This window comes from Notothenia rossii (genome assembly GCF_949606895.1).
Source record: "Notothenia rossii genome assembly, chromosome: 2".
Taxonomy (NCBI): domain Eukaryota; kingdom Metazoa; phylum Chordata; class Actinopteri; order Perciformes; family Nototheniidae; genus Notothenia; species Notothenia rossii.
Window position 1 is genome coordinate 12,972,721 of NC_136904.1, and position 26,431 is coordinate 12,999,151.

Here is a 26,431-nt window from a genome sequence, read left to right on the forward strand (position 1 = left end):
CTGGTGCTCTCTCCTTGGCCTTGATCACCATCACTGCCCCTTCCCTCCCTGGAGGTGTCTGGGTGGACACACTCATGCCTGCTCACACACACACATGTACAGATTTAGGTAGATACGTGTAGTAATCAAAGCCATAACATGTAAAAATGTCTCCAGCAATTTACATCTATGCAGGTGTGTTTGTGTAAGCCTACAAAATGTTGATTATTTGACCGAACTGAAGGTTTCCACCTGTGCATCTGCTCATTTAACATCAATGCAAAACAACAGTCCCAAGCCTCTGAGTGTCACTTTATGTGATTATGGAAGATGAAAGACTGAAAAACTGATTCAGTTGTAGTGCATGTTGACTGATTGTATGTATGTATAAGCAAGCCTATGTGGACAATATTGTACAGTACCTTTGTGTGCAATGTTTGCCTGGCTTATGTGTCCGTGTGTGAATGTTTTAAACCAGGAAAGAACAACACAGGATATTATATAATACTAAATATAAGACAATATCTGGTCTCATATCACAATTTAAATATCATTGTTTATATTATTTCCCTGCCCAGACAACTAAGGTTTATCTTAAACATTTACATTGTTTTGCATAAATGTCCTGCAACAAACTTTGATAAACACACTCCCACTTACTCACACATATCCTGAGATGAACTGCAGCTTAAGTGTAGTCTTTACCCAATAACACCTTGTGACTGCAGAACCTGGCACTGCTATTACACCAATTGGACAGTTTAGTGACAGAAATGTCTTTCCAGGTCTCCATCAGGATTTTTGCCATGTCTTGCTTTAACACACACACACACACACACACACACAACACACACACACACACACACACACACACACACACACACACACACACACACACACACACACACACACACACACACACAATGTATTATCCTGTTGTCCTTTTTATCTTTCCGTCTTCTCTGTAAAGCTGGTTGGTGGGCTGAGCAGGGGGTCTGTGGTCAAATTGTCCGTTTCCACTCTGTGTTCTGCTGTACCTGCTGACAGAGCTATCAGATAACTTAGCTCCATCCCTCCCGTCCCTGCTGGCAACGTAAGTGTGTGTGTGTGTGGGGGGCAGGGGGGCTCTTGTTTGTGAGTATATGAGAGCATTTTAAGTTCCTTCATGTAATTGGATGTTATATATGCATTCTTTTCATGGGTTTCCATTTTTTATTTATGATGATTTGATTTTGCATGCGATATTATACATAAACACACACTCAAGTCAGTGTGCTGCAGCTGGCCACAAACTGACCATAGCTCCCTCTGTTGGCTAGTGGTGAACTACATTCTCTATATCCCTCTTTCCTGCGTTGGCAGCGTTCTTTCCCTTCACAAAAGCAGAGTTCACTGTTGTTTGTTCTGTGAAATGTACAAATAGCTTCTGTTAAGTTTTTCTTTGTGCTTTGTGGCAATCATTCACTTCAACCTTATTATCTTAAACCTTAAAAAAGAAAGTGCTATTTTTATTATAAACAGAATATTCATAATTAAGAATATCATTTCAGGGGCTTTGATAGTTGTAGCTTTAGTTAAGTAATACGTGTGTGACTGGCACATGCGTGTCGATGTGTGGCCTGAGTTCAGCTGCTTAACTGACCGCCTCCTGAATTAGTTAAAGACTGTTCTGACCAGCACTGACACACACATATACGCACGCACTGCCCTGAATGAACTTGCTGTGGCCTATCGAGTGCTGAGATTGATGTCAGTGAGAGTTGCAATGGATAATTCTTCCACAGATGTCAACAGGCTGCCATCACGGGGTCAAAACACACACACAATTGCAGACAATAGACAAGAGTGAAAAATCAGCAGAGGACAAAAGCCTTCACATAGTTACTGGTATGGGAAGGCAATGCAAACAAAATCATTCACACACACATACATAGAATAATAAACTACGATTGTATTCTAGATTGTGACTTGGCTGGGTGTTTTTATTTTATGGTATGTATTTTATCAACAGTCTTGTACAAATCGTGGCAATCAGATTGCAATGGAGTCGCCACACACACAAGTGCACACAGGGTATTTCCCTGGCTTTTTACTGTAATAGCTTTGTGTTTAAGAGGTTTGCGTGGCAGCTGGGTTTGTCAGTGAGAGAGAGAAGTGGCCTTAAGGGGTCACTGTCAACATACACACCGACTGAAAACCAATCAATAGTCAGGGGGGCGGGGTTGGTGGGGATGGGGGTCAGGGAGGGAGAGAGAAGAGAGAAAGAGCTGAGGTTGTTTCAGGGTTCAACGAGAATCACTGAGATTCTGTGAGGATCTGTGGGTTCATGTAGAAGATGCAGAAGCTTTAGGAACACATGTGGAACAGACTGTATGCACAGCTCTGTTAATGAATACGTGTGTGTGTGTGGTTTAGGATTTAAGTGTCTTAACATAACAATTATTTCCTATTTACATAATAGAGAAAAGCTTTTTACAGCATCTCTCTCGGCACATATGCAGACTGAAATTTGATCCTCAGATTTGATTCTTATGCTGTTGTTTTTTCATCAAAGACAATGCTGTTTGTACTAAAACTGATTGCTAGTGTTGTAAAAACTCTTTTTAACACAAACTGCATACATGCATAAATTACAGAATGAGGAATTCAGGCAAAATGTCATTGAATGTTTTTAAAAGGTAACGTAAAGAAAAACGCCTCTTATCTTTGTGCAAGTCACACAACAGTATTTTCAAATGTTTGTGTTTGTAGTGCAGCTCTGAAATGTTTCAATGTACATGCAAATCTCTCTGCAATTTTTCAAAATGGAGAAACTGATTTTTAAATCTTCAATACATATTATTTTTAGCAAAACATGAAATCTATGCATCTTAATATTTCCTCACAGATAAGGAAATTGCATATGCTTGTGTTTTTATCTATTTTGTGTGTGTGTGTGTGTGTGTGTGTGTGTGTGTGTGTGTGTGTGTGTGTGTGTGTGTGTGTGTGTGTGTGTGTGTGTGTGTGTGTGTGTGTGTGTGTGTGTGTGTGTGTGTGTGTGTGTGTGTGTGTGTGTGTGTGTGTGTGTGTGTGTGTGTGTGTGTGTGTGTGTGTGTGTGTGTGTGTGTGTGTGTGTGTGTGTGTGTGTGTGTGTGTGTGTGCCAGAGAGGGAGGTTTTGGTAAAGGATTTGTTTGCCCAGTAGTGACGGCAGCATTGATTCACACTCATCTTTGTCGATGCTTATAAGCCCCTGGATACATCATAACTGTGTGTGTGTGTGTGTGTGTGTGTGTGTGTATATGTGTGTGTGTGTGTGTGTGTGTGTGTGTGTGTGTGTGTGTGCACGTGCGCGCGTGCGTGTGTGTGTGCACGCGCGCGCATGTGTGTGTGTGTGTGTACACCAATACCTCTGTGCAAATGTACGAATGCAATAGATACATCAGTATGTGTGTGTTTTTGTGTATATGTTCCTTTCTTTGTAGTCCATGTGGTTTCCCATTTAATAAAAAAACATATAAATAATAATATCTTAATTCCTGAAAAGAGCCGTAAAGCTTATAACACATTCTGCTCACATTCTCTGGGTCAAAACAAATTAAATAATGACCATACTGCTGTAAACCATAAGGAAAGGTTTGAAACATTTGACTTGTTTGTTAATGTGTATGAAAGCGAAAGACAGAGAAAGAACTTGTAGTTTATGTGGCACACACACGCGCACACACCAACATCAAAGCAGAGATTGGTTTCAGGAAATGTTTTATTATCTCTTCTCTTCCAAAGCTGCTAATCACAACTCCTCTCTTTCATCTTTGCGTCCCCCCTTTCCACCCCTCCAATTGCTTTCTCTCTATCCCCCTCTCTCTGCCACACTCTAACCCTCCCTCCTGTGTGCAGAGGTATCTGGGCGCTGGAAAAGTCAGATAGAAAAGACGAAACATGTGGAAATAAACATGAAGAGTAGATCTGAGTCCCCCTGTAGATTCCACTTTTCCTCTTTTTTCATTCTCCTATCTCCTCTCTCCGAGGCTAAGGAGCAGTAAGATGATTCTCCTGGAGAATCCACAACACCCCGACAATTCCCACATTCAAAGTTGTTAGAAATATTGGAAATACTGGGAATATACAACCTGCAGGTGGCGAGACAGCATGGAGCTCGACAAAACAGCAAGCAGCGGGGAAACCTCGTCCCAATCATTCCCAAATCATTCCACAACAAAGGACAAGGGCCTCGGAACTGCCATAATCCCGTATTTTACTGCTGAGCTGAGATGGGCTCTGCTGTACTGTGTGTGTGTGTGTGTGTGTGTGTGTGTGTGTGTGTGTGTGTGTGTGTGTGTGTGTGTGTGTGTGTGTGTGTGTGTGTGTGTGTGTGTGTGTGTGTGTGTGTGTGTGTGTGTGTGTGTGTGTGTGTGTGTGTGTGTGTGTGTGTGTGTGTGTGTGTGTGTGTGTGTGCACGTGCGTGTGTGTCTGTGTTTGCAGTGTGACATTACTTAGGCTTTAGGGTCAAGCTTACATGTTTTCCTTTGATCTGGCAATTCCTTCAATTGTATTAGATCCATGTTGTGTTTGGCCTGAAAAGCGATTTGCTACATGACTTAAAAAGCTTTGTAACTTTGTTACAGTTTTTGAAATACTATTTATATTTACTGTGTTTTTTTTTTGTATTGAAGGTACACGATGAGAGAAACAAAGAGCATCGGAGAGACACTTTTGAGAAAGGTAGGCTGATCAAGAGACAAAGAATGAGAGAAAGAAGAAGAGTGGGATGGCTTTAAATCTTTCCCTCACCTTTCTCTTTCTCCTCTCCGCTCCCTCCTTTCCTTCCTCTCTCTTCCACTCTTTGTCTGATCCCTCCCTCTCCACCTGCTCTTCTCCCTTTCTCTCTCACTCTCCCTCTTTGCCTCCACCCTTCACTCCGCCCCTCCCCACAGCCATTGGTCAAGCATCCACCAATCGCAGCAGGAGCGGGGCCTGAGGGACTGCATATGCAAAACGCTGCTTAATATTCATGAGCTGCTATCGGGGCTTTAAGTCGTTGATTAGGACAGCGGCACAGCTTTCCGTCCCAACTGCCTGACTGGCTGGCTGTGTGTACCTATAGCCCCTCTCCCTGGCTCTCACATACACACACAGCGCACACACAGACACGCTCCCTCACAGCTACACACGCAGTGCCGATCAGAGCAGGCAGCGCAGAGCCTGGTAATTGTATTGCTCCCTCCAAGCGGAAGGAAGGACCAAGAGAGAGGAAGACCGGAGAAAGAAGAGGAGGAGAGATATAAAAACTTTGCTTTTTTGAATTTTCTTTTTTTCCTGGAGGAGGTTGACTTGACAATGACCAGGCATCGCCGATGGAGTCGGTAGGACATCCGTTATCCGAGTGTTTTTTAATGCACTCTGAACAAGAGTAGGTACATTTAACCTTTTTATCTTATCTTTTCATTCTTCATTCAACTTGTCATTGTCATGTCTTTCATTGTGTGTGAGTGTGAGTGTGAGTGTGTGCTGGTATGCAGCGGAGGTGGCCGGCACCATGTCAAGGTTGTTTCTGCTGTCAAGTAGCACGCGTTCACTGTCTGTGTGTGTGTGTGTGTGTGTGTGTGTGTGTGTGTGTGTGTGTTTGTGTGTGTGTGCGTGTGTGTGTGTGTGTCAGTGTGTGTGTGTGTGTGTGTGTGTGTGTGTGTGTGTGTGTGTGTGTGTGTGTGTGTGTGTGTGTGTGTGTGTGTGTGTGTGTGTGTGTGTGTGTGTGTGTGTGTGTGTGTGTGTGTGTGTGTGTGTGTGTGTGTGTGTGTGTGTGTCTGTGTGTGTGTGTGTCTGTGTGTGTGTGTGTATGTATGAGTGTGTGTGTGTGTGGCTGCAGTATCCGGACAGCAGCTCTTACTCAGTGGGTAGAAGAGTGGAATTTCTGTTTCTCCACCTGGAAGCGAGACACACACTCACACACACCTGCACATATACACTCATTAGTAAAATAGGGACACAATTTCTCCTTCACTTTTTCTGTTTAAAGACATTCTTTTACTTTGACTCAAATTGTTCTCAGGACAAAACAGCAACTCAGTCAGAGTATGTCTTCCTGGGTTTATGCTTGAGCACGCATGTTTTTTTATGTGTGTGTCCAGGCAGAGAATCAGAGAGGTAACGGGGCATTGAGGTTACGGAATAACGGGAGAGACGGGAGGAGAAGGGCCCACAAGAGAGGAGGGAGAGGAAAGGGGGAGAGCTGCGCTCTTAAATGCCAGAGGAGGTAGAATTTCAGATGGGCAGCTCAGCGTGTGGCCCCGCACAGGAATTAGAGACAGTCACACACACAGACACACACACACACACACAAACAAGCGAGTGCCGCTGAGCTGCTCCTTTAGCCAATGCTTTGCTCTTTTAAGTGAATGTTGAAGACGCTGCTCAAAATGCAGACTAACTGATTGGCAGAACAGACAGCAGTGTGTGTGGTTGGGCGACTGCCATGCAAGCTGCGTTTCATAAAAATGCAAACAAGGACAGATAACTCAAAGCAAAAATATAGCAATAAACACACACTTTTTCCTTTTTCAAACTTTACAAGGTAACACATGGATTGGAAGTGATGAGTGTAATTCTGCAAAGGGAGTGCAGTCACTTGGGATGGGTGAATTCACTGATGGCACTGACGCTGTCAAAATTGCATTGCTTTCAATAAATGCCGGAATTTAATTGTAAATATGTATAGAAATTAAAACACATATATAAGGCGTATTTGTCGTAAGTGGACCTGGCATGATAATGCATACATATAAATGACCCTTATAACAGCCTCAGTGTCTTCACGGTAGAAAGTCGGAGGTGGAGACCTGAAAGCTAAAAGTCAAAGCAGAAATTATTTTCTGATGTGTTTCCTGAACAGGACATTATTGACATTTTTAAAGAAAACTGACATTATATGTGAACTTTGAATCCGGCTCACGTTTGTATGTGTGTGTGAGTGTTTCATTTAAAAAAAGAGAACCTCTCACCTACACAGTGAGAGGAATACAAATAACAGCTGTCTTAATATTACAGCTTCGAATTGTCTTTGATCAATATCAAAAACGTTTTATTGGTAGTTTGTTTCAATTATAATTATGTTTACAGTAATTAATAAAGATATGCAAACGCCTTAAGAGTTATTCCTTTAGCACAAATGTATATTTATTGAAACGTCAATATTATACCAAGAAAAACACCTTAAGAGGAGTTTAAACATGATAATTCAAATAGCAGAGCATTTTTATAAATCTGGCTTTTGGTGCGTTTGAGGTTTTGATCCAAACAAAGTCTCTTTAGATCAATCTTTAATATTGAGCAAGCCAATTTCCTTTGTAAATCAAATGACTTGAAGACGAGCAAAGTCTGATTCCAGAATACTTTCGACGCTAAGAAGCCCTCTCACTGTATCTGAACAGAGTCTGGGCAATGCTCCTTCCACTGAAAACTGTGTGGTGTATTTTAGGAACCAATAGCAAATGAGGTGAAAAACATTAAAAAATGTTTTTTTATTGTGAATGAGAAAAGAAAAGTGACTTCCTCTGTCCAGGTTATGGAACTTTTGAATAAGCGTAAAATGTAAGAACTCTGTTTAAAAATCAAGAACAAATATGTTGACGGAAAAACTCTTTGATATCAGACGGTTATCAGTGCAATATGCTGCTTTACTTTTCCGTGTTTCTGCAAGTGCCCGTAATCTGCAACCGCTCTCTAATATTTTAAAAATCCTTTGGCCCTTTTTTCGCATCTGTCTGACTGTCCGCTCCTTCATCCATTCATCCATTCATCTGTCCACCGTTCTCTTTTTCTCTGCTCAGGCTTCCCTTCCTTTGCTCTCAGGCACTGCTCTTCTGCACTAATTAAAATATTAGGGATAATGATCATACCGATAATAATAATAATAATAATAACAACAAGTACCGCTTAAGCTGTTAACATAATTGCATTCCCCTCATGCCACCATATACATACCATTTGCATATCATTATGATATATTTCCTACAGTGACTTTAGTGGATTTTGGGGGTTTTTGTCAGTGGGTGTGAAAGAAGACGGGGGCTTCAGCGGCCGAGCTGATCGTTCAGTCAAAGGTTTGCAGCGTGAGAGACGAAGAGAAACACAAGGCAGCGTACGTGAATTCAGTTACGGTTATTATCAATCGTGGTTTTTCTCTAGAAATAATAATTGTATTTCCTCCATAGAAATGGTAGTGAAATCTAATGTTTGGGATTGTAAGTGAAACTCTAAATTAGGTTTTTCGGAGGAATAATTCAAATTCGTCAAACTAAATGAATACATGCAAGAAAACATGACAAAATTATTTAGTTCTTTCGATTTTTTTATTGTTTATTAAACAGATTTAGTGATTAAATGTGTGCACACAAAAGCGCTCCATTTCCACCCTGCAATTATTACTCCTTGTGTCAAGACAGCACTGAAAGCAATGCAACAGACACATTTCAATGTTTAATGTTCACAATCATTATCTTAAAGATTTGACTATGATTTGTTTAATTTAGATCAAATAATTGATTGAAAAATCTCATTCTTGAAACTTGAAGGCCGAGCGTTCTTACACTCTGTTAGTTCAAATATCACTAAGGTCCATTCAACCAAAACCTAAATAGTGCAGCTTTGTAATAAATGTGTAGTCTTTAAAAAAAAAGGCAAAGATCACCTTACTATTGTCCGAAACTGTTTATTTGAAATCTATGAATTAATGCAAATGAAAAGGAAAATGTGCTTGTTTCTTGTCAAAGCAAATGCATCATATTGTTCTCTTTTTTGTCAGTCTCTCGTGCACTAATTTTCTCAGGCCATGAGGGAGAGAAAGCAGTAGAGAGGGAAGGGGGGGGGGAGAGAGGGAGAGGTAAAGCTGACTGGAGGGAGGGACAGGGGGGGACCAAAGAGAGATTGCGTAAATTAAAATCCTTTTAATCTCCTTATAAAATCATTTACTTAATTCATCTGTCAAAGCATGTCAATATGTGCCGCACTGATTTGTTGGCTGTGTGTGAGTGTGTGTGTGTGTGTGTGTGTGTGTGTGTGTGTGTGTGTGTGTGTGTGTGTGTGTGTGTGTGTGTGTGTGTGTGTGTGTGTGTGTGTGTGTGTTGTGTGTGTGTGCACATTTGCATCTGTTTGTAGTCATGCATGGGTTGCCTGTCTGTCCACATTTTGTGCGTGTGCGTGTGACCCATTGATGGCCTGTGTGAGGAGGTGTTGTACTTGTTTTTTGCGCGTCTGTTTGCCTGTCCATCTGCATTCGTAGTCAGTAAGAATATGCATAGTCAAATACGCACAAAAACACACACACACACACACACACACACACACACACACACACACACACACACACACACACACACATGCATAAGGCAGCCTCTCTCAAGTAAAGGGTCCGGGCATTCCAGTGATAATTCAGTCCGTAAAGACAGAGAGATGCAATGAGAGGGACAGACCGAGCGAGAGGTGGGAAGGAAAGGGGGGGGGGGGGGCTGCTTTTGTCTGACACCAGCACTTAGGGGTCCGCTGGACACACAGCCACGCATGAACGCACACATGCATGCGTGCAAACACACACATCCTCACACGTTTGCAGCTTAAAGTGACCAAATTGTGGCAAAAATGCAATTACACATTCATATGTAGATGTTGCAGACACACAATCACACACTTTAGTACAGCCTTGATGATGTGAATGTCTCTGGTTTATTCTCGATCCATCAGTTCTCTGCGTTTGTGTGTGTCATGGGTCAGTGCCGGCCTTCATGTGTTGAAAGAGCAGTAAGAGAGACTGTACCAGCTGTGACACACACACACACACACACTGCAATTAGCCATTACACCACACCGGCGGTGAAGCTTAACGCGTGTGTGTGTGTGTGCACGTGTGTGTGTGTGTGTGTGTGTGTGTGTGTGTGTCTGTGTGCACGTGTGTGTGTGTGTGTGTGATTGAATGCCAAAGCGCTGATTGAAAGAAGAGAGATAGTGATATATAGTGAGAGTCAACGCCGCTCATCTCTTCCCATCTCTTATCCTTTCCCCCCCTTTCCCGCTCTCCACGCCGCTCATCCGCTCATTCCTTGTGTTCCGTCATCCATACATCAAAATGTGCATTCACTTATTATTACTTTAACACAATCTATCAAATCATTTGTTCTTTGACTAAGAATTACTCTTCCTACTGCGGCATACTGACTTTTCTGTATCGTTAAAGCTCAGAGAGATTCTTCGCACCTCGCAGATTTCCACTTGAAGTGTCGAGTGGGTAATGTCATTCTTTTTAGAAAATGTAACAGGTATCTTTTTGGTTTTAGAGAATATTGACTTTTCATAATACATTTTTTATTTAGAATAGTTACTATCGCTGTTGCGGCATTAATATTTGTTGTGAAGGAGTTACCAAATGTTAGCTGTCCACAGGGTAAATTAATGAGCTGCGCTTAAGAGTAGGAGAACAGTGTGTGTGTGTGTGTGTGTGTGTGTGTGTGTGTGTGTGTGTGTGTGTGTGTGTGTGTGTGTGTGTGTGTGTGTGTGTGTGTGTGTGTGTGTGTGTGTGTGTGTGTGTGTGTGTGTGTGTGTGTGTGTGTGTGTGTGTGTGTGTGTGTGTGTGTGTGTGTGTGTGTCGTGCTCAGGGCCTCTAATGCTGCCTCTCACTCCTAATGGGAGGAGACAGCGGAGACTGGGCCACAATAGAACAGATTTAGACGGAGAGGTGCTGTGTGTGTGCCTGAGAGTGTGTGTGTGCCTGAGAGTGTGTGTGTGCCTGAGAGTGTGTGTGTGCCTGAGAGTGTGTGTGTGCGCAAGAGTGTGTGTGTGCATGAGTTAAAGAGGATCGAGAGAATGATGCAGGTTCAAACGCCTTGTCTGTCTTTTGCACTCTTTTTCTGTTTTGCTGTTTCTCTCTTCCTGTGTGTCCGTGGGGAGAGCCCTATAGATTGTCTGGTTGCATAGTCCCCCCCCCCCCCCCCCTCTTCATGGCCAGGCCTTGTGTAGTATGATTAAATTGTCATTGTTTCGACAGTGTGTAAGGGCGGTTCAAAAAGACAAAAGGGGAAGAATACAGTAAAAAGGGATATGGAGAGATACTAACAGAGAGAGAAATGAATGACCATGCCGCCTTCCGACTGACAGTGAAATATTCCTGGTCTCATCCTCCCATCATGCTTCATGTGTGTGCCTGATGGGGAGAGAATGACAGGCCAGCCCCCCCCCCCCCCCCCCCCACACACCTCTCGCTTTAGTGTTTTATGTCTGCCTTTTTCTCTTTCGGTGTTACTGTGCGCTTGTAATTTACCGATTTTATCAAAGCCCCCGACAAGTAAACTCAACCAACACACAAATATAGCTAACACCAGTTAAACTTAATAAAACTTTAGTTCCAGCATAAACCGAAAAGTAACAGCGTGGGGGTAGGGGGGGTTATAAAGTTAAAAGAGGATATTTCTAAAAAAGTATAACAAAATTGCTCAATAACTCATTTTCCCCAAACTTTGATAAATATATTTTCAAAACAGCATTTTTTTTAAAGTTAGGTTATCAATTTTACTTTACTATAGTAAATGTGTCTTGCTATTTTAAAGAGGTTTTGTTTTATACAATTAAAACCTCTCGTAATGCAATTAAAATGCTACTCGTATTATTAGCCCGCTTGTGTAAGATTTAGATAAGATTTGTATATGGAATGTATCATGACGGTCCGTTTCCGTCGTGTTTTTGAGTGTGTGTGACTGTTTCAAATCCTCCCAGTAGTTCATGTCAATCACATGTCCACACACAAGTTGTGCTCTTGACATTTTAAAACTAGTTGCGCATTTCATTTCCTTATTTTGATTGAAGTTCGGTGAAATATTTTATAATAAGCTTTTCAAAAGTATCAATGTGGTTTCAAATAGCGACACATTACGCCTTTTTTTTTTTTAAACCAAACTGATAACGAACATACCTGACTGAATGAAACAGATTCAACTACTTTTCTTTTTTTAGAAGTGCTGAAATGGCCACAGCTTAATTTTTTTAACCCTTTCAGGTGTGTCGTGGCACTTTTTGTCCTCAGTAGGTGCGTTCCTCTACGCAGCTGAAATGCACTTTTCTTGACCTCGGCAGATAATTCATTTCCTCTTTATCCCCTTCTTCCCTCACCACTCAGCCCCCCACACACACACTCCTCCCCTCCCTCCCCACATGCCCCTCCCTCGTGGAGCTGTCACCTTTCTGCAACCGCTCAGTCCCTATTAAGGCCGACAGCCCATCTGCCGCCTGCCCCGCTAACAGCTCCCGTCGCTAACGCTAAAGCGCACACATATCCACATCCACTCAGACACACAAAGGGCTACAGCGCCGAACCCCACTTGCCCTGATGAACGTGCACACACAGGCCGGGAAACATAGTCACACACATTTCTATATTAGTATGTTTATGCACCCGGCATTTGGGATTATTACTTTAATTTCTACCGACACACACGAATGCATGCACACACACTATCATATTTTGACAAATGACAAAATATGTCATTATTTTATCCCACATGCACATATTGTTAACGACTTCCTGACATAGTCTCAGGAATATCTAACAATAGAACATGTGCGTTCTTATCTCATCACCTTTATACCACAAGATTAGTAATACAAATAGAGCCACAGTCGTATACAAATCAAAAGTAGAAAAGGGAAATATCAATTATTTTTTATTTTTCACGCTAACTGTTCTGTTTAGGCTAGAGGACATCAAACTGCCCCAACTAGAGGGGTAATTAGGTAGGGCAGTTGCAGCCCCGTGTGTGTGTGTGTGTGTGTTGTGGCATTTTCTTCCTTCAGGGATAGGTGCGTTTTGCATTAGCAAGAATGGCAACTGTCTCATCAATCACTGCATCACCATGTCACACACACACACACACACACACACACACACACACACACACGCACACACACACACGCGCACACACACACACACACACACACACACACACACACACACACACACACACACACACACACACACACACACACACACAGTGTCATGGTCATTCTGTTCACAGATGGGCCAGCAACACATGAGCGAGTCACTGAGCATCAGAAAGACACCCGCGATCTCCCTACTTTTACACAATTACAGAACCACACACACAATTCTAGTTTGTGTGTGTATTTGTGTGTGTGCTGGTGCTGGTGCTGCTTACATGTAGTGACAGGAGCGTGAAATAGGTCAGGTAGAATCACATAGGTTAATACTCTTCCCCTTTATTCTCTCCTTTTACTTTGTATGCATATATAAATATTTATGACCTGAGCTATTTATGTTGTTGATGTTTAAGTACCCACATGGTTACGACTTAAAATCGTAAAATTTCACTTTTTTCTCTTGCAAGATATCCTTGCAGTGAATACAAAAACAAACAGCTGTTTAAAGCCTTAATACAATGATTGTCTGCTCATTTTAAGATGCCTTTTAGCCTAAATGTAATCTTCTTGAATGAATCAAATATCCGATTACCTTGCCATAAGGTGTAATGTAATAAAACTGAATCTCCCTTTCTAATCCCAAACTGGTTTAGTGTTTGGGGTTAATGCAAGTGGCAGCCTTGAGGGGATTTCGGCAAATTCAAAAAGCTTGAATACTAAAGATATTGTATACTAATAATATATATTTCATTTCACTTGTTAGATACTTTATATATAGTGATTTATCTCAGAACTTGGTCAACTCAGGTTTTATTTCCATATAACCAAATAAATAAGGGTGTAAAGCTAAATACCTAAGTAACTTTCCCATTCCAATGTTCAATCTATTCCTTTTTTTCTTCTTCTGCTTTGCTTTTCTTTACTTCGTGTGTTGTGATGGCCCGTGGAAGGACACACATTTCACGTATCAGCTTTTATGCAAGAGGAAAGGCAGGGATTCAAACTTACAATATCACGTATCAGTGGTTACTGGGTGTACCTTGGTCCGATCTGAACCCAGGACAAACCTCCCCCCCCCACCCAATAAAAAAGCAGTATTAAGTGTTGCCTGTCTATATAGCATTGTGACACCGCAACCAAAGCCAATAAGTGTCTGAAGCAGCAGCAGCAGCAGCAGATATCGATTCCTCCTATTCACCAGAGTGGAACTAAAACCTACATATTACACACCCTGGCCCTCCACCTTTCCCTGAGCCAACTCAGCTCTGATGGGGGGTGGGGGTGCGGGGGCTGTCAGACGAGTGATTGGTCTGTCTACCTGTCTGCCTACGTGGCCCTCACCTAAACAGCAACCCACACCGGGACAACATCACACACACTTAGGAACACACAGATGTCTGTGCGGTGTGTGTTTGTGGGGTAAACATGTGTCTATCAGTTTGTGACACATACCAACATCCTGCTCTGTTTACCGATACACAACGTCTGAGACAACACACACACAGTAATGTGGTAATGACAGGAAAAATCCAGCAAAACTCAAACAACAAAAACTAATATAATATAAAGATAATTAATAAATATAGTTTTTATTTGTTGCTTAAAGAGGTCTTGACTTGATGTGAATTCATTACTGTGATTACTTTACATAATAGATTATTCCATTTTATAAATTTCAAATAAATAATTCCTCCCTCATCGGGCACATCTTTTTAGGATCACCAGGCATAATTATTTTTGACACAATTGTTTTGTAAAAAACCTAGAAATGCTCAAAATGCAAAGCACAGGTATTGTCTCAAGCGTCACAGCCAGCGTCACTTTAGCATTATTTTAGAAGGATTACTTTAATGCTAGTTGTGTTCCCCACTCTGAATTGGTTTCAGTATTTTCTATATTTGCTCTGCCTGAAAGAAAGTTTTCTTCCCAACAGCCCCTCTCCACCCCGTGATAGTTTTCTTAAATGTAGGCCACCCAGCTAATTGGATTGTAAACCCTGCACGTTGTCCTCCTCTTTTACGTCAGCTAGAAATGCGCCATGTTATTTAATTATTATATTTTTGGCGATGCAGGATTTTGATTCTGTTGCCTTCGGTGACCTTATCAACCCGGCGACAGCTCCTCCCATGACGACAGTGCCGGTCTTGATTGACAGATCGCAGTCCCTCCTACGGTGCTTTTACTTTTATATTCCCTCTGTCTGAAAGCCTTTTTGCAAGGCTAAAACTGGTAAAACTCCTCTGACGTTACACACAGCCGGGGTGTGTTTCAATTAGCAGCGTGACGCATCCGCCCCATCTGCTCACAGACGGGCGTATTAGACAGAAATGTGTTAACACATTCCTGGACAAAAGTCTTTTGCACAGGTTTAAAGTCAGAGCCCGTCCTCTCTGCCTCCGTCTGTCTGTCCGTCCGCCTGTCGTCGCTCTCAGCATGTCGGCCTGTGTGTCTGTTTCTCTACATGTCTTCTGACCTGTCTCTGGCTGCCCCTGCTTAATATTTGCAAACTTGTATACACCGATCAGGTCTTCTGCATCTGTTTGTTATATCTGTTGCATACAGACAAGCCAAAGTTGTATTCTGAATGTGTGAGTTGTGTGTATATGACATATTCATATACCTCCCATTTCTTTTATTATTTTGTCTTTTTTTTAATTATGTGTATTCTTCCTTCTATCCATGTTCATGTCCAACTTAAGAGAAGTATACATACTTCTGATTTTTTCAAATTGTATTTTATTATGTGCACTATTTCAATGTCCCTGATTAATTAATGTGTATTCTCCTAATCTTTAGATTTGAATAACTAACTTAGTGTGTTTTATTTGATATGAGTTGAATATTGTGTATGTCTCTGCTGCTCTTTATCATCTTCCGTATATATATTTCACTGGCTCAATTTTCACCGTTCCATCTCTCGTTTTGTCCCCGTCTGCAGAATGAACTTATCGAAGGGTCCATTGGTGAACAGCAGCAGTGACGATAACTCCAAGTCGAACTACAGTAAATGCGGCGCTGGCGCCTGGAGAATGCACCAAACTTACGATCAACTAGAGGCCAACCACATGAGAGACGCACATGCCCTCTACAACCCCAGGTAAGAACCAATGACGAGCAAAGTAAAACCACAAAGAAAGAAAGAGCAAAAATGTAAAAGAAAAGGAATCTATGAATCTTTTAGGTTCAGTTTTACACAAAAGCCACACTTGACCTCTATAAACCTCAGATGAAAGAGAAAGAAAAGGCAAGCACTTTGAGACATCAAAAGCCAGTGTTTTTAGTGCTCGTCTGTCTGTGTGTGTGTGTGTGTGTGTGTGTGTGTGTGTGTGTGTGTGCGTCTGTGTGTGTGCGTGTGCGTGTGCGTGTGTGTGTGTGTGTGTGTCTGTCTGTGTGTGTGTATGTCTGTGTGTTAAAGCGCTGAGGAGCTGTATTCTTCGATTTACAAAAACACAAGTTTTTCTCTTTTCTTATTTTTTATTGATTTATTACATACCTCAGATATTTTTCTATTATTTATTCCATGTAATAGGGCTATAGAATTGAATTTACATTTTATGCTGCATTCACAATTTTATTAGATCCGTATTTAAAATAAGCTGCTTTGCTTTTGTGTCACCATTTGCAAAATAGGCAGACATTTTCTCAAAGACTTGAACAAAGCAGGTTAAGCATCTGCATTTCATCTGAATTTGTATATTTGAGTATGAGTCTCATGAGTGACTAATTTACAATGATTTGTAACCCAGTTTTTTAGATTTAATAAGCATTATGTTAAAATGCTCTTAAAATTCCAGTTATTCCTAACACGTTCCACTCAAGGTCCACGGGAAATATTTTATTTTGAAAGAAAGGATTAATACTATTTTCTTTACTTTACTTGTAGCACTGTCTTTGTTTTGTTATATTTCCCCGGTATATATACTATATATATCACAAGAAAGTAACATTCTACTTCTGGCTCAAGGACACTTCAGTAGTGCAAATGTGAGGAGGCTTTAAATGATATCATTCGGTTGAAGGACAGTCACTATTACCATTATAGTAATCCCCCATCTGCATGTGCAGGAAAGCATGAAACGCTTATACCAAAGGGGAAATGTACTTTAAAGTTCTCCAATGAAAACCAGTTCTAGGTCTGTGTTGTTGCAGGCAGGTGAAACTCAGGGATCCTATTGTCCATTTTTAGAACATAAACTGTAAATATGCTGCTTGTTTCATGTTTAAACACAGCGAATGCTTGACGCATGGAACGCAGATACACTTCCTCTCTCTTAGTATTCATCCTCCTTCTCCGCAACTTCCTTTCTCTGTCTTTTAATCATTCTAACTTTCTCTGGATACGAGACAGAGCCAGATTGCAAAACAGTAATTGTGAGTATTTGTTTTGTACATACTGAGTATAATGCAGGTTTATAGCACATGTGCTTATATTCTTTTGATATATTTTGTCACCAAAGATTGTTAAGACCAAGCTCTGCCAATGATTTGAAATCACATTTTAAAAAACCAGAGTAGGAATAAGTGTTTAGAAAACATACCAAAAAATGTGATCTGTTGGTCAAGTATTTGATGTGTTTAGACAGTGGCTCTTAGGATCTAATTTTAGTTTGTAACAAAACAACATTAGGCTGCATGATCTCGCTAACTGACATGATTACCATAATGAACATTACTATCATGAATAATGCTGTTATTGTTTTATTATTGCAGCCGATTATTGATTTATGCATTGTTAGGCTTTTGCAGAGCCCGATAATTGTGCGTGTGTGTGTGTGTGTGTGTGTGTGTGTGTGTGTGTGTGTGTGTGTGTGTGTGTGTGTTTGTGTGTGTGTGCACGTTCGTGCGCACTGTAGACTGGGAAGTCTTAGTCCAATAGGATTTCAGAGTTAGTCTGGGTCAAGCCAATTAGAGGTCTGGCAAGCCATTCTCACGCAGACTCTCAGCCAATCACCAAGAGGAGAGTTACTATAGCACAATGTGAGTGTGTGTTAGGTTGAGTGTGTGTATGTTGGCATACAGTGACGTCTGGTGATGAGAGGTATAAAGGTTTGCCAGAAGCTAAGGAGTCACGCCATGGCTAGAATTCAAAGACTACATTTTCAAACACCCTACACTCTGCTTTCGGACTCTGACACATTTTGTCAATGCATTGGTTCAACTTAGTCTTAATTAAAGATAAAATAACTGAAGATGATATTTTAATGGCGATTCAATTGCCAAAACGATGTCAGGCCTCTGATGTGACACAAAAACATTCCACAGTTGGAAGATTTCACTAACCACTAGAAGGGCATTCAGAGAGTCCAGACCTCTAGCAATGCCAAATGCCTTATCGCTCAGTGTTAACACAAGTAAAAAACATTTTTCGTTTCCATCCTTGATCGAGATCTGCTCCAAAATGTAATGGGTACTTACTTTGCACTTGCTACAGCCTTCCACTAACGTAAACATTTGGCCAAATCCAGCCTTCAACAATTACATTTTTTACACCTGTGCTTTCCTACGTGACATCACACAATATATGAATACCTTTATATAAGGGCCCATTCTTTAAACAATTTAAAAAAAAATAGGGCTTATGCAATAAAGAAAAGTTAATATATCACCACACATTTAAATACACACATCTATTTTTTCCTATAACAAACAATACAAGCGCATTTGTACGCTCAGTCACACACACACACACACACACACACACACACACACACACACACACACACACACACACACACACACACACACACACACACACACACACACACACACACACACACACACACACACACACACACACACACACACACACACACACACACACACACACACACTCACACACACACACACACACATGCATTATAAGATCACATGAACATTCCCACCAGGATATCTGACCTCCGACTGTGTTGATGGGATTTGGTCCCACACTTGATATAAACACTCTAACAAACACAAACACACTTTGATGCGTCTTTGGAAAAGAAAATCCAATTACAATTATTTTACAGCAGAATTTATATATTTGGTATTTATATATAAGATATTTCTTAATACATTTACATTATAACATTATATATTTACATCATTATGATATTTGATGTGATATTGTGACCACTGACAATGGCATCCTGTGATATAATGCATCAAAACCCCTTCATGCTACAGTACATAAATAACAAATCATGTTAATGTCTTCCATATGCTTTACTTTTAAGCGCTTTTGCTGAATTAAAACTTTTAGAATTTTGAAAGAAATTCCTAATTTGTTTGTCGAGATCTGCTGTTTTCATTGGACAGCAACAATATTATTCCTCTTTTATTTAGGCCATCAAACCATGGGAATGTGATTAATGTCAGGCAGCCAGGCTGCGCTTGACTACACACACACACACACACACACACACACACACACACACACACACACACACACACACACACACACACACACACACACAAATACACACATTGCTGTAAACTGAGCCCAATGTAATCATAATGATAAAGCAGATTGCCTTAACACACAGATGGGCCTCCCAACAGCTCTGTGTGTGTGTGTGTGTGTGTGTGTGTGTGTGTGTGTGTGTGTGTGTGTGTGTGTGTGTGTGTGTGTGTGTGTGTGTGTGTGTGTGTGTGTGTGTGTGTGTGTGTGTGTGTGTGTGTGTGTGTGTGTGTGTGTGTGTGTGTGTGTGTGTGTGTGTGTGTGTGTGGGTGGACAACGCTGATTGGATTGCAGATTTATAGAAGAGGATTACTGCTGGAGCAGAGAGAGAGAGCGAAAGAGAGAGAGAGGGTTTCAGACACTCACCTCTCATTAACTTCCACCCTCTTCACCTAAACTCGCCATGGATAAATACACACACACACACACACACACACACACACACACACACACACACACACACACACACACACACACACACACACACACACACACACACACACACACACACAGAGAAACATGCGTAGACAAGATGCTGTGTCGAGGCAGCACCGTATGCCTTTATGCTTATAAATAAATGTTACTATTAAAATGAGAGCATTTCATTTCTTGTCATCTGAAGTTATACGTTTTCAGGAGAGCAACATTTAAAACCAAGTAAAAGTAAAACCAATTCTGAAAAGACGAGCAGTAGAGGACATGTCAATGGAACCAATTTGGGAGAACAGAAAAACCAAATATATAAAAACCTAACAATTCACACACTGCGAAGATTCATTCGGTCAGTTTTGTAATGGTGCCAACTTGAAGCATTAGTGAGGGAATAAGTCAAATAAAAAAGATGCTGAGATGTCCAAATATAAAAAATGTAATCAAAAAAAAAAAAAATACAATAAAGATGAAGAAATAAAAAATGGTAGACAATCAAAGGCATGATGTAAAATAGGCAGAGAAAAGCAGGTAGGCGAGAAAGAGACAGACAGAGCAGGTACGAGGGGCACTCCAGCTAACCTGATTATGACTAGATGTGAATTAGATTCCCTAACAGATGGTCCAGGAGCGAGGCTGTAAGGTGCATCAGCCAGCAGCGAGGGGAGGGGGGGAGGCAGAGGATAGGAGGGAAGATCAGGCGGGGAGGCAGAGGGGACGGGTGTCAACAGCAGCTGGTGACAATACAGATCAATTTGGGTAAAAACGTACCTTTCAAATTATTATAAAAGATCTTTAGTTAGTAGAGACATTCGCTTTCTACTTTTGACTCATATTACCTTTCTCGCAATGTCATAAGGTAAAAGTAATAAACCAGCTGGATATCTACCGATCACTACATTTTTGTATTTATCAGTCATTCACACAATAATGTTTTATTTATAGAATATTGGTTGTGGGATTGAAAAGTAAGCCGTGAACTCAGCCTGTTTAGGACAGATTTTCTCATTTTATACAGATGCTGTGCATTATTGTACATACTCCAGCTCTGCTTCGCTCGCTCTCCCTGTGATGGATAGGTGTAAATCATCGCAATCCTGTAGTGACAGCCCAATTTCCCCAAATCTGATCTGCTTAAAGAATGCAGCTTTGACGCTCTACTCGCTTATGTCTCCTTTCCTCTCCTCTCTCTGTTTATTTTTCTCCAAATACCTCCATTTGTCCCTGGTTCTCTCAGATGGAGCACCACTTTTATTCACACACTCTCTCTCTGACTCTCCTCTCTTTTGCAGCATTGCGCTCTCGCTTCCGATTCCCTCCTTGTCTCTCTCGCCCGACCTCCCCTCCCTTCTTTCTCTGCCTCCGTCCCATGTCACATTTGAAAGCCCTGTCATATTTACTAGAGTGGAAATCCTCTTTCACCATCTGCTTAATAAAATGTGTTTTTAATCCCATGGGGGATATTTTGTTTTTTTAAACACTTTTTTTTATTATACTTCTGTGCAATTTCATTTGATACGGCACCTTGACCAGGTCTCTATCTGTCTGAGTATGAGAGAGGGTGTAGGAGCGGTGAGTGTCACTGCACACGGATGGGCGAATGTGTACGTGTGCATTTGGGAGTGTGTGTGTGTCTGTGAATGCGTGTGTGTCAGCCACAATGGCAAGTGTCGGTAAGTGTTTGGAAGGACCGTTGCACCCCTAATGCTTAGCGATAACACGGCTAATCCACACACATACACACACACACACACACACACACACACACACACACACACACACACACACACACACACACACACACACACACACACACACACACACACACACACACAGAAAGGGAGACGAACACTAACCTTGATCAATGACCTTTCTTTTATAAAGGAACCAGCCTGCAGTGTATACCCCTTATACCGCTGCACACACAGTTACTGCCAATATCACATAAACAGGCAGTATGATAGTGTTCAGACACATCTAGTTTAGTTCTCATACCAAATTAAATATAATATATAATTTGTTCATCACATATTTTTTGGTACAAACAAGGATCACGTTTGCCTTATGCAATATAACATATAAAAGGTTACAAGACGATGCTTTCAATCATTTCCTTCGCTCTTTTCCAGTTAAAGGCTTGAGGTCACATGGTTAGCATTTAGTCTGCCCAGTCCAAAAATAGACCTAAATTAGCTTCCAATTTGCAGCCATTTATGTATTTAATTATTAACTCAATAAATACCATGATAAAATCACAGGACTGGTGTTGACTGTACTCTTGATGTGAAGCTTCCTGGATGGAGTTGAGCTGTTTCGGAGGTTTGAAGCACTGTTCTTACAGTAGACAACCACCCTTACAAATAAAATGACACACAGCAGATAAAGGAGACGGAGAGAGGGGCAAAGAGAGGGAGACAAAGAGAGAGGTAGGGAGAGAGAGAGACATGGTGACAAAGATAGTGCCTGGCAGCAACACACTTATCAGCTGCTGCTCCGCAAGAAAATGACCTAAATCATCAAGATTCCCATCTGACACACACACACACACACACACACACACACACACACACACACACACACACACACACACACACACACACACACACACACACACACACACACACACACACACACACACAGGGTTAGCGGTGCACTGCCTCACGTGTTTCCCCTGATCAACCTCTTCATATCTTTCCACTTAAATAACTACCTCATCGCAGTCAGAATCTCAAATCTAAATCACCCTTCCAGGGAAGACTTTGAGAGGAAAAGGAATCCCCCTAAACATTCGAAACATAGAGTCACCTTTTATGTGAAGAGAAAAGATGAAACAGTTTTAAAACCACTATGTGATGATTGAAGACAGAAATGTATCGATATCACCAGGAATAACATAATACTCCTCAAGCAGTTTGGAGAGCACATAATTCTTAATCAATCGTGTTTGGCCGAGCCTGCCCTGTGTGCGCTGTCTCCCACTGTTTATCCATTCGCATCAAGAAAATGTGTGTGTATGAGTGTGTGTGTAAACTTCATACACCCTAGGATGCATTATAACAGCTTTAGCCCCACTACTGTGCCTGCGCAAGTCATACCCAATGCATTTCACACCAGTCTATGTGTTTGTGGATAGTTGGGTGTGTGTTGGTCTGTGTTTGTAACAATAACATTCCTACCTAGAAGGAGTCTAAACACACACACACACACAGGAATATAGACACACACTAACATTTTGTCTCCTCTGCCGGTCTTTACAGCCCGACAGCCCATTGGGCAGAATGTGTTTTAGCCATTATCACATTGATTGTATGTAATCAGGGGTTTATTCTGCAGCCAATGAAGTGAATTACAGGTTTCCTGCCCGACTAACACTGTAACAATTGATCTGCTCCCTGGTGTGTGTGTGTGTGTGTGTGTGTGTGTGTGTGTGTGTGTGTGTGTGTGTGTGTGTGTGTGTGTGTGTGTGTGTGTGTGTGTGTGTGTGTGTGTGTGTGTGTGTGTGTGTGTGTGTGTGTGTGTGTGTGTGTGTGTGTGTGTGTGTGTGTGTGTGTGTGTGTGTGGGATATAAGGTGGTGTGTGTGTGACAGGGTGTGGATGCACGAGCAAAACAGAGAAGCAAAAAAAGAGTGTGTTTGTGTGTGAGAAGTCGAAATAACAAGAGAGAGAGATATTGAGACCCGAAGAGAGGGCGAGGGGGAGCTCCCTAGGAGGGAGAGTGGTTTAGATTGACTGTCGCTGCGTGAGTTTTTATTTCTTATTTTATTCATTTTTCTCCCTGAAAACGACTATAATCATCGACACGCTGTGAGTCTATGGAGCTAAACTCAAACACAGCAACACACAGATTGTTTTCAATCTCTATTTCTCTGCCTTTAAACTGTGCGCACACCTTACACAATGCGCATGTAAAATCCCAGATTCAATTACCACGTATCCTTTAAACGGCACACAGAATGACACGCAAACAAGATTTTCTTTATATTCAATTTGAAGTGGGTTTGTTTGTGTTTATCCCAGTGCAATATGTAAGCAGACAAAAGGTAGAACATTTGATAAAGATTTCACAACAGCTGTAGCCTACTCGTTTGAAACCCTTGTGTGTTCTTAGTGCAGACTCACCAGTGCATGTATCCAACTAACAAGCCAACAAGCAGTTCAACAACCCTCCACAGATAGTAGCGGTTGAACAGGAAGTAGCATAGAGAGAGAAATAAACAGAGGAGTGTGAGGGCTGAAAAAGCAATTCAGTCTATTGATGAAATCGTTCTATTCATTTGACTCTGGAAATGTAAATGTCCTATTCCCCTTCTTACCCCATTCTTTAATTCGCTGTATTTTCTTTTCTGTCTTCCATCCCTCCTTCACTTTCCCTCCCGCCCAAAGCACTGCCGGTATCATCTAGATAGAATTGTGTGAGGTTTTCTCTTTCCCTTTTTCCCTCTTTTTGCTTATTGGACTGTGTATTCTTATCAGCGTCGAGAGCACAATGCTTGGTGTGATAGAAAGGTATTAGCCAACCCATGGTAGCTACATTGTCAGCACTTCTTCCTGCTCTGTCTCTATACCACTTCTCTTACCTCTCTGTGTCCCTCCTCTCTCCTCTTATTATTCTTTTCTGTTTATCCTCTTTTCAATGGAAATGTGGTTTTAAAAATATTGTTCGGATAGTGAGATGCTTCATTCTTCTACACCTACGTTCACTAAAGTTTGTCAGGGTCTAGTCAAATAAATGTATTTTGTAAAACGCTTTCCGAAGTACAATTTTTAAGCTCAAAATCTTTGCTCTTGGCTAATTATTTTAAATTCTCTCGACGTAAATGTGCAGCAGGGAAAGCAACATGAACGATTAAGATAAAACCGAGTGACTTCTGAAGCTCTGAAAGGAAAAGCTGAATGTTAACATGACACCAAGACTGTCTGTTGTAAACCTCTCTTCAGCTCGCAGCTACTTACACTACATCTCTTCTGTAACCCGGGGCAGGACAAAAAACAGTTAGGAGTTGTTTGAGGATCAGTTTGTGTTTATGGCTGCCATCTAGCGAGGCAGTCGTACAAAGATTGTATATAATAAAAGGGTGCAAGTGCACAGAAAGTAAAGGAGCACACAGCGAGCAGCACAGAGACACAGAGTGCGGCCCAGAGTAGTTGCTCTAATACGATGATTGTATGTTTGTCCCTGCCAGTTGTCAGGGCGCTGCATCAGCCCACCGCTCTAATGACAGCTTGTCGTACTAAATGGCCCACCTTCCTTCAAAACACACAGAAAAAAAGATTCTCCTTCTTCCCTTCTTTCTTTTTTCCCCCCACTCATTCTGTTGCTTTCTCTCCACGCGTTCACGAGTCACTGTGCATTCAAAAGGTGAGAAATGAAATAGGAAAGAAGAGAAAGAGAAAATGACAGGGATCGAGCTGGAAATGGAGACAGGGGAAGGCGGTAATCTTTCTGGGTGTGTGTTCTGCCTCAGTAAGGGACAGGTAAATAGGCCTGCTGAATATTTGATGTCTGCAGGAACTAAACAGCCACTTTTGTCCCCTTGCTCTGGCTGCCTGGGAAACAGGGTCATATCTAGTTATGTCACAAACTCTCTTTTGTGTGGTCAATTATATCATAGGCGCTTATCCGAAAATGAAATGCTGGAAAACAACTTGACTTAAAGTTACTTAAAGAGCTTGAAAGAATTCGGGACATTTTTTAAGTGTCCATCAGTAAGATATCAGTTCATCTTTGACATGTGAAACTAAATTGTTTTTTTGTGACCCACTTTTTATTGTTTTTGTTTTTTGCCCTCACAAAAGGGACTTATATACACAGATACAAACGATACAGACAATATAGAAAATACAAAAAGAAAAAGAAAAAACAAAGAAATAAATAAAAAGTCCCTCCCCCTTCCCACCCATCTTGCCACTTCACAGAAAATCCTACCTGATGTTTGTTAGCAATTAAATCGTCTTTTGATTAAAATAAACCTTTAGTATGATGGTCTAGTCTTGCTAAAAAGAAATACATGTAATACTTGCTTCCGTTTTTTAATGAGCATGTTAGAATATGGTGCTCTTGTGCTGAAGTGGATTCAATGTACAGAATAGCAGGACATTCAAAACCCTTCTTTTGTAACAGAATGAAACAAAACTCTCAAATCTTATTACCACTGTTCTTTGTGATTAACTGAAATCATCTCGTAACACAATGCTCACGTCGTTGATCTTCTTGTGAGAATACAAAAGGGAAAAGAAACACACTCAAGCCTTCCCCTCTTTATACGAACCTCTTAAACACCTCAAAACATAAAGAATTGATAAAAACTGAGAGCCACCCCCTTCTCTCTCTCTCCACTCAACTGAAGAGCAGACAGGCACAATAAGACGGCTCTTTCAGCACTGAGCCGTCGTTACATAGCGCCATAATTATACTGATAACATACATACATGAATGCATTCAACCTCTCGCTCGGCACAGCGCACTGGCTGTGATTTCTTAATCTTCTTCTCGCATGTCTTCGTTTTTATTCTTTTTATTCCTCCCCCTTCGACTGCCATTATTTTTCATTTATAAGCGGAGAGAGGGAGACGGAGCTAAGAGGAGGAATGGAAAGGGAGAAGGAAAGAGAGATAGATGAGAATTTGAGAGAGAGAAAGAGGAAAAAAGCGCCTGAGATCTTTTGGCACTTAAACTCTTTCACTTAATGGCA

The 26,431-nt window shown here is 41.3% G+C and overlaps 1 protein-coding gene across 19 annotated transcripts in view; it reads left to right on the top strand.

Moving 5' to 3' along the window:
* esrrga (estrogen-related receptor gamma a) overlaps nucleotides 1-26,431 on the top strand; it is a 147,253-nt gene that overhangs the window by 68,909 nt on the left and 51,913 nt on the right. For 9 of the 19 annotated variants that reach the window (XM_079665525.1, XM_079665526.1, XM_079665524.1 and 6 more), the window contains 3 exons: nucleotides 4,633-4,681; nucleotides 4,894-5,369; nucleotides 15,810-15,968. In XM_079665525.1, coding sequence (XP_079521651.1) covers nucleotides 5,314-5,369; nucleotides 15,810-15,968 — 215 coding nt within the window. In that variant the 5' untranslated portion in view covers nucleotides 4,633-4,681; nucleotides 4,894-5,313. Of the gene's footprint in view, nucleotides 1-1,050; nucleotides 1,073-4,632; nucleotides 4,682-4,893; nucleotides 5,374-15,809; nucleotides 15,969-26,431 lie in introns of those variants that run through there. The other 10 variants (XM_079665519.1, XM_079665522.1, XM_079665517.1 and 7 more) reach the window with 5 other exon arrangements.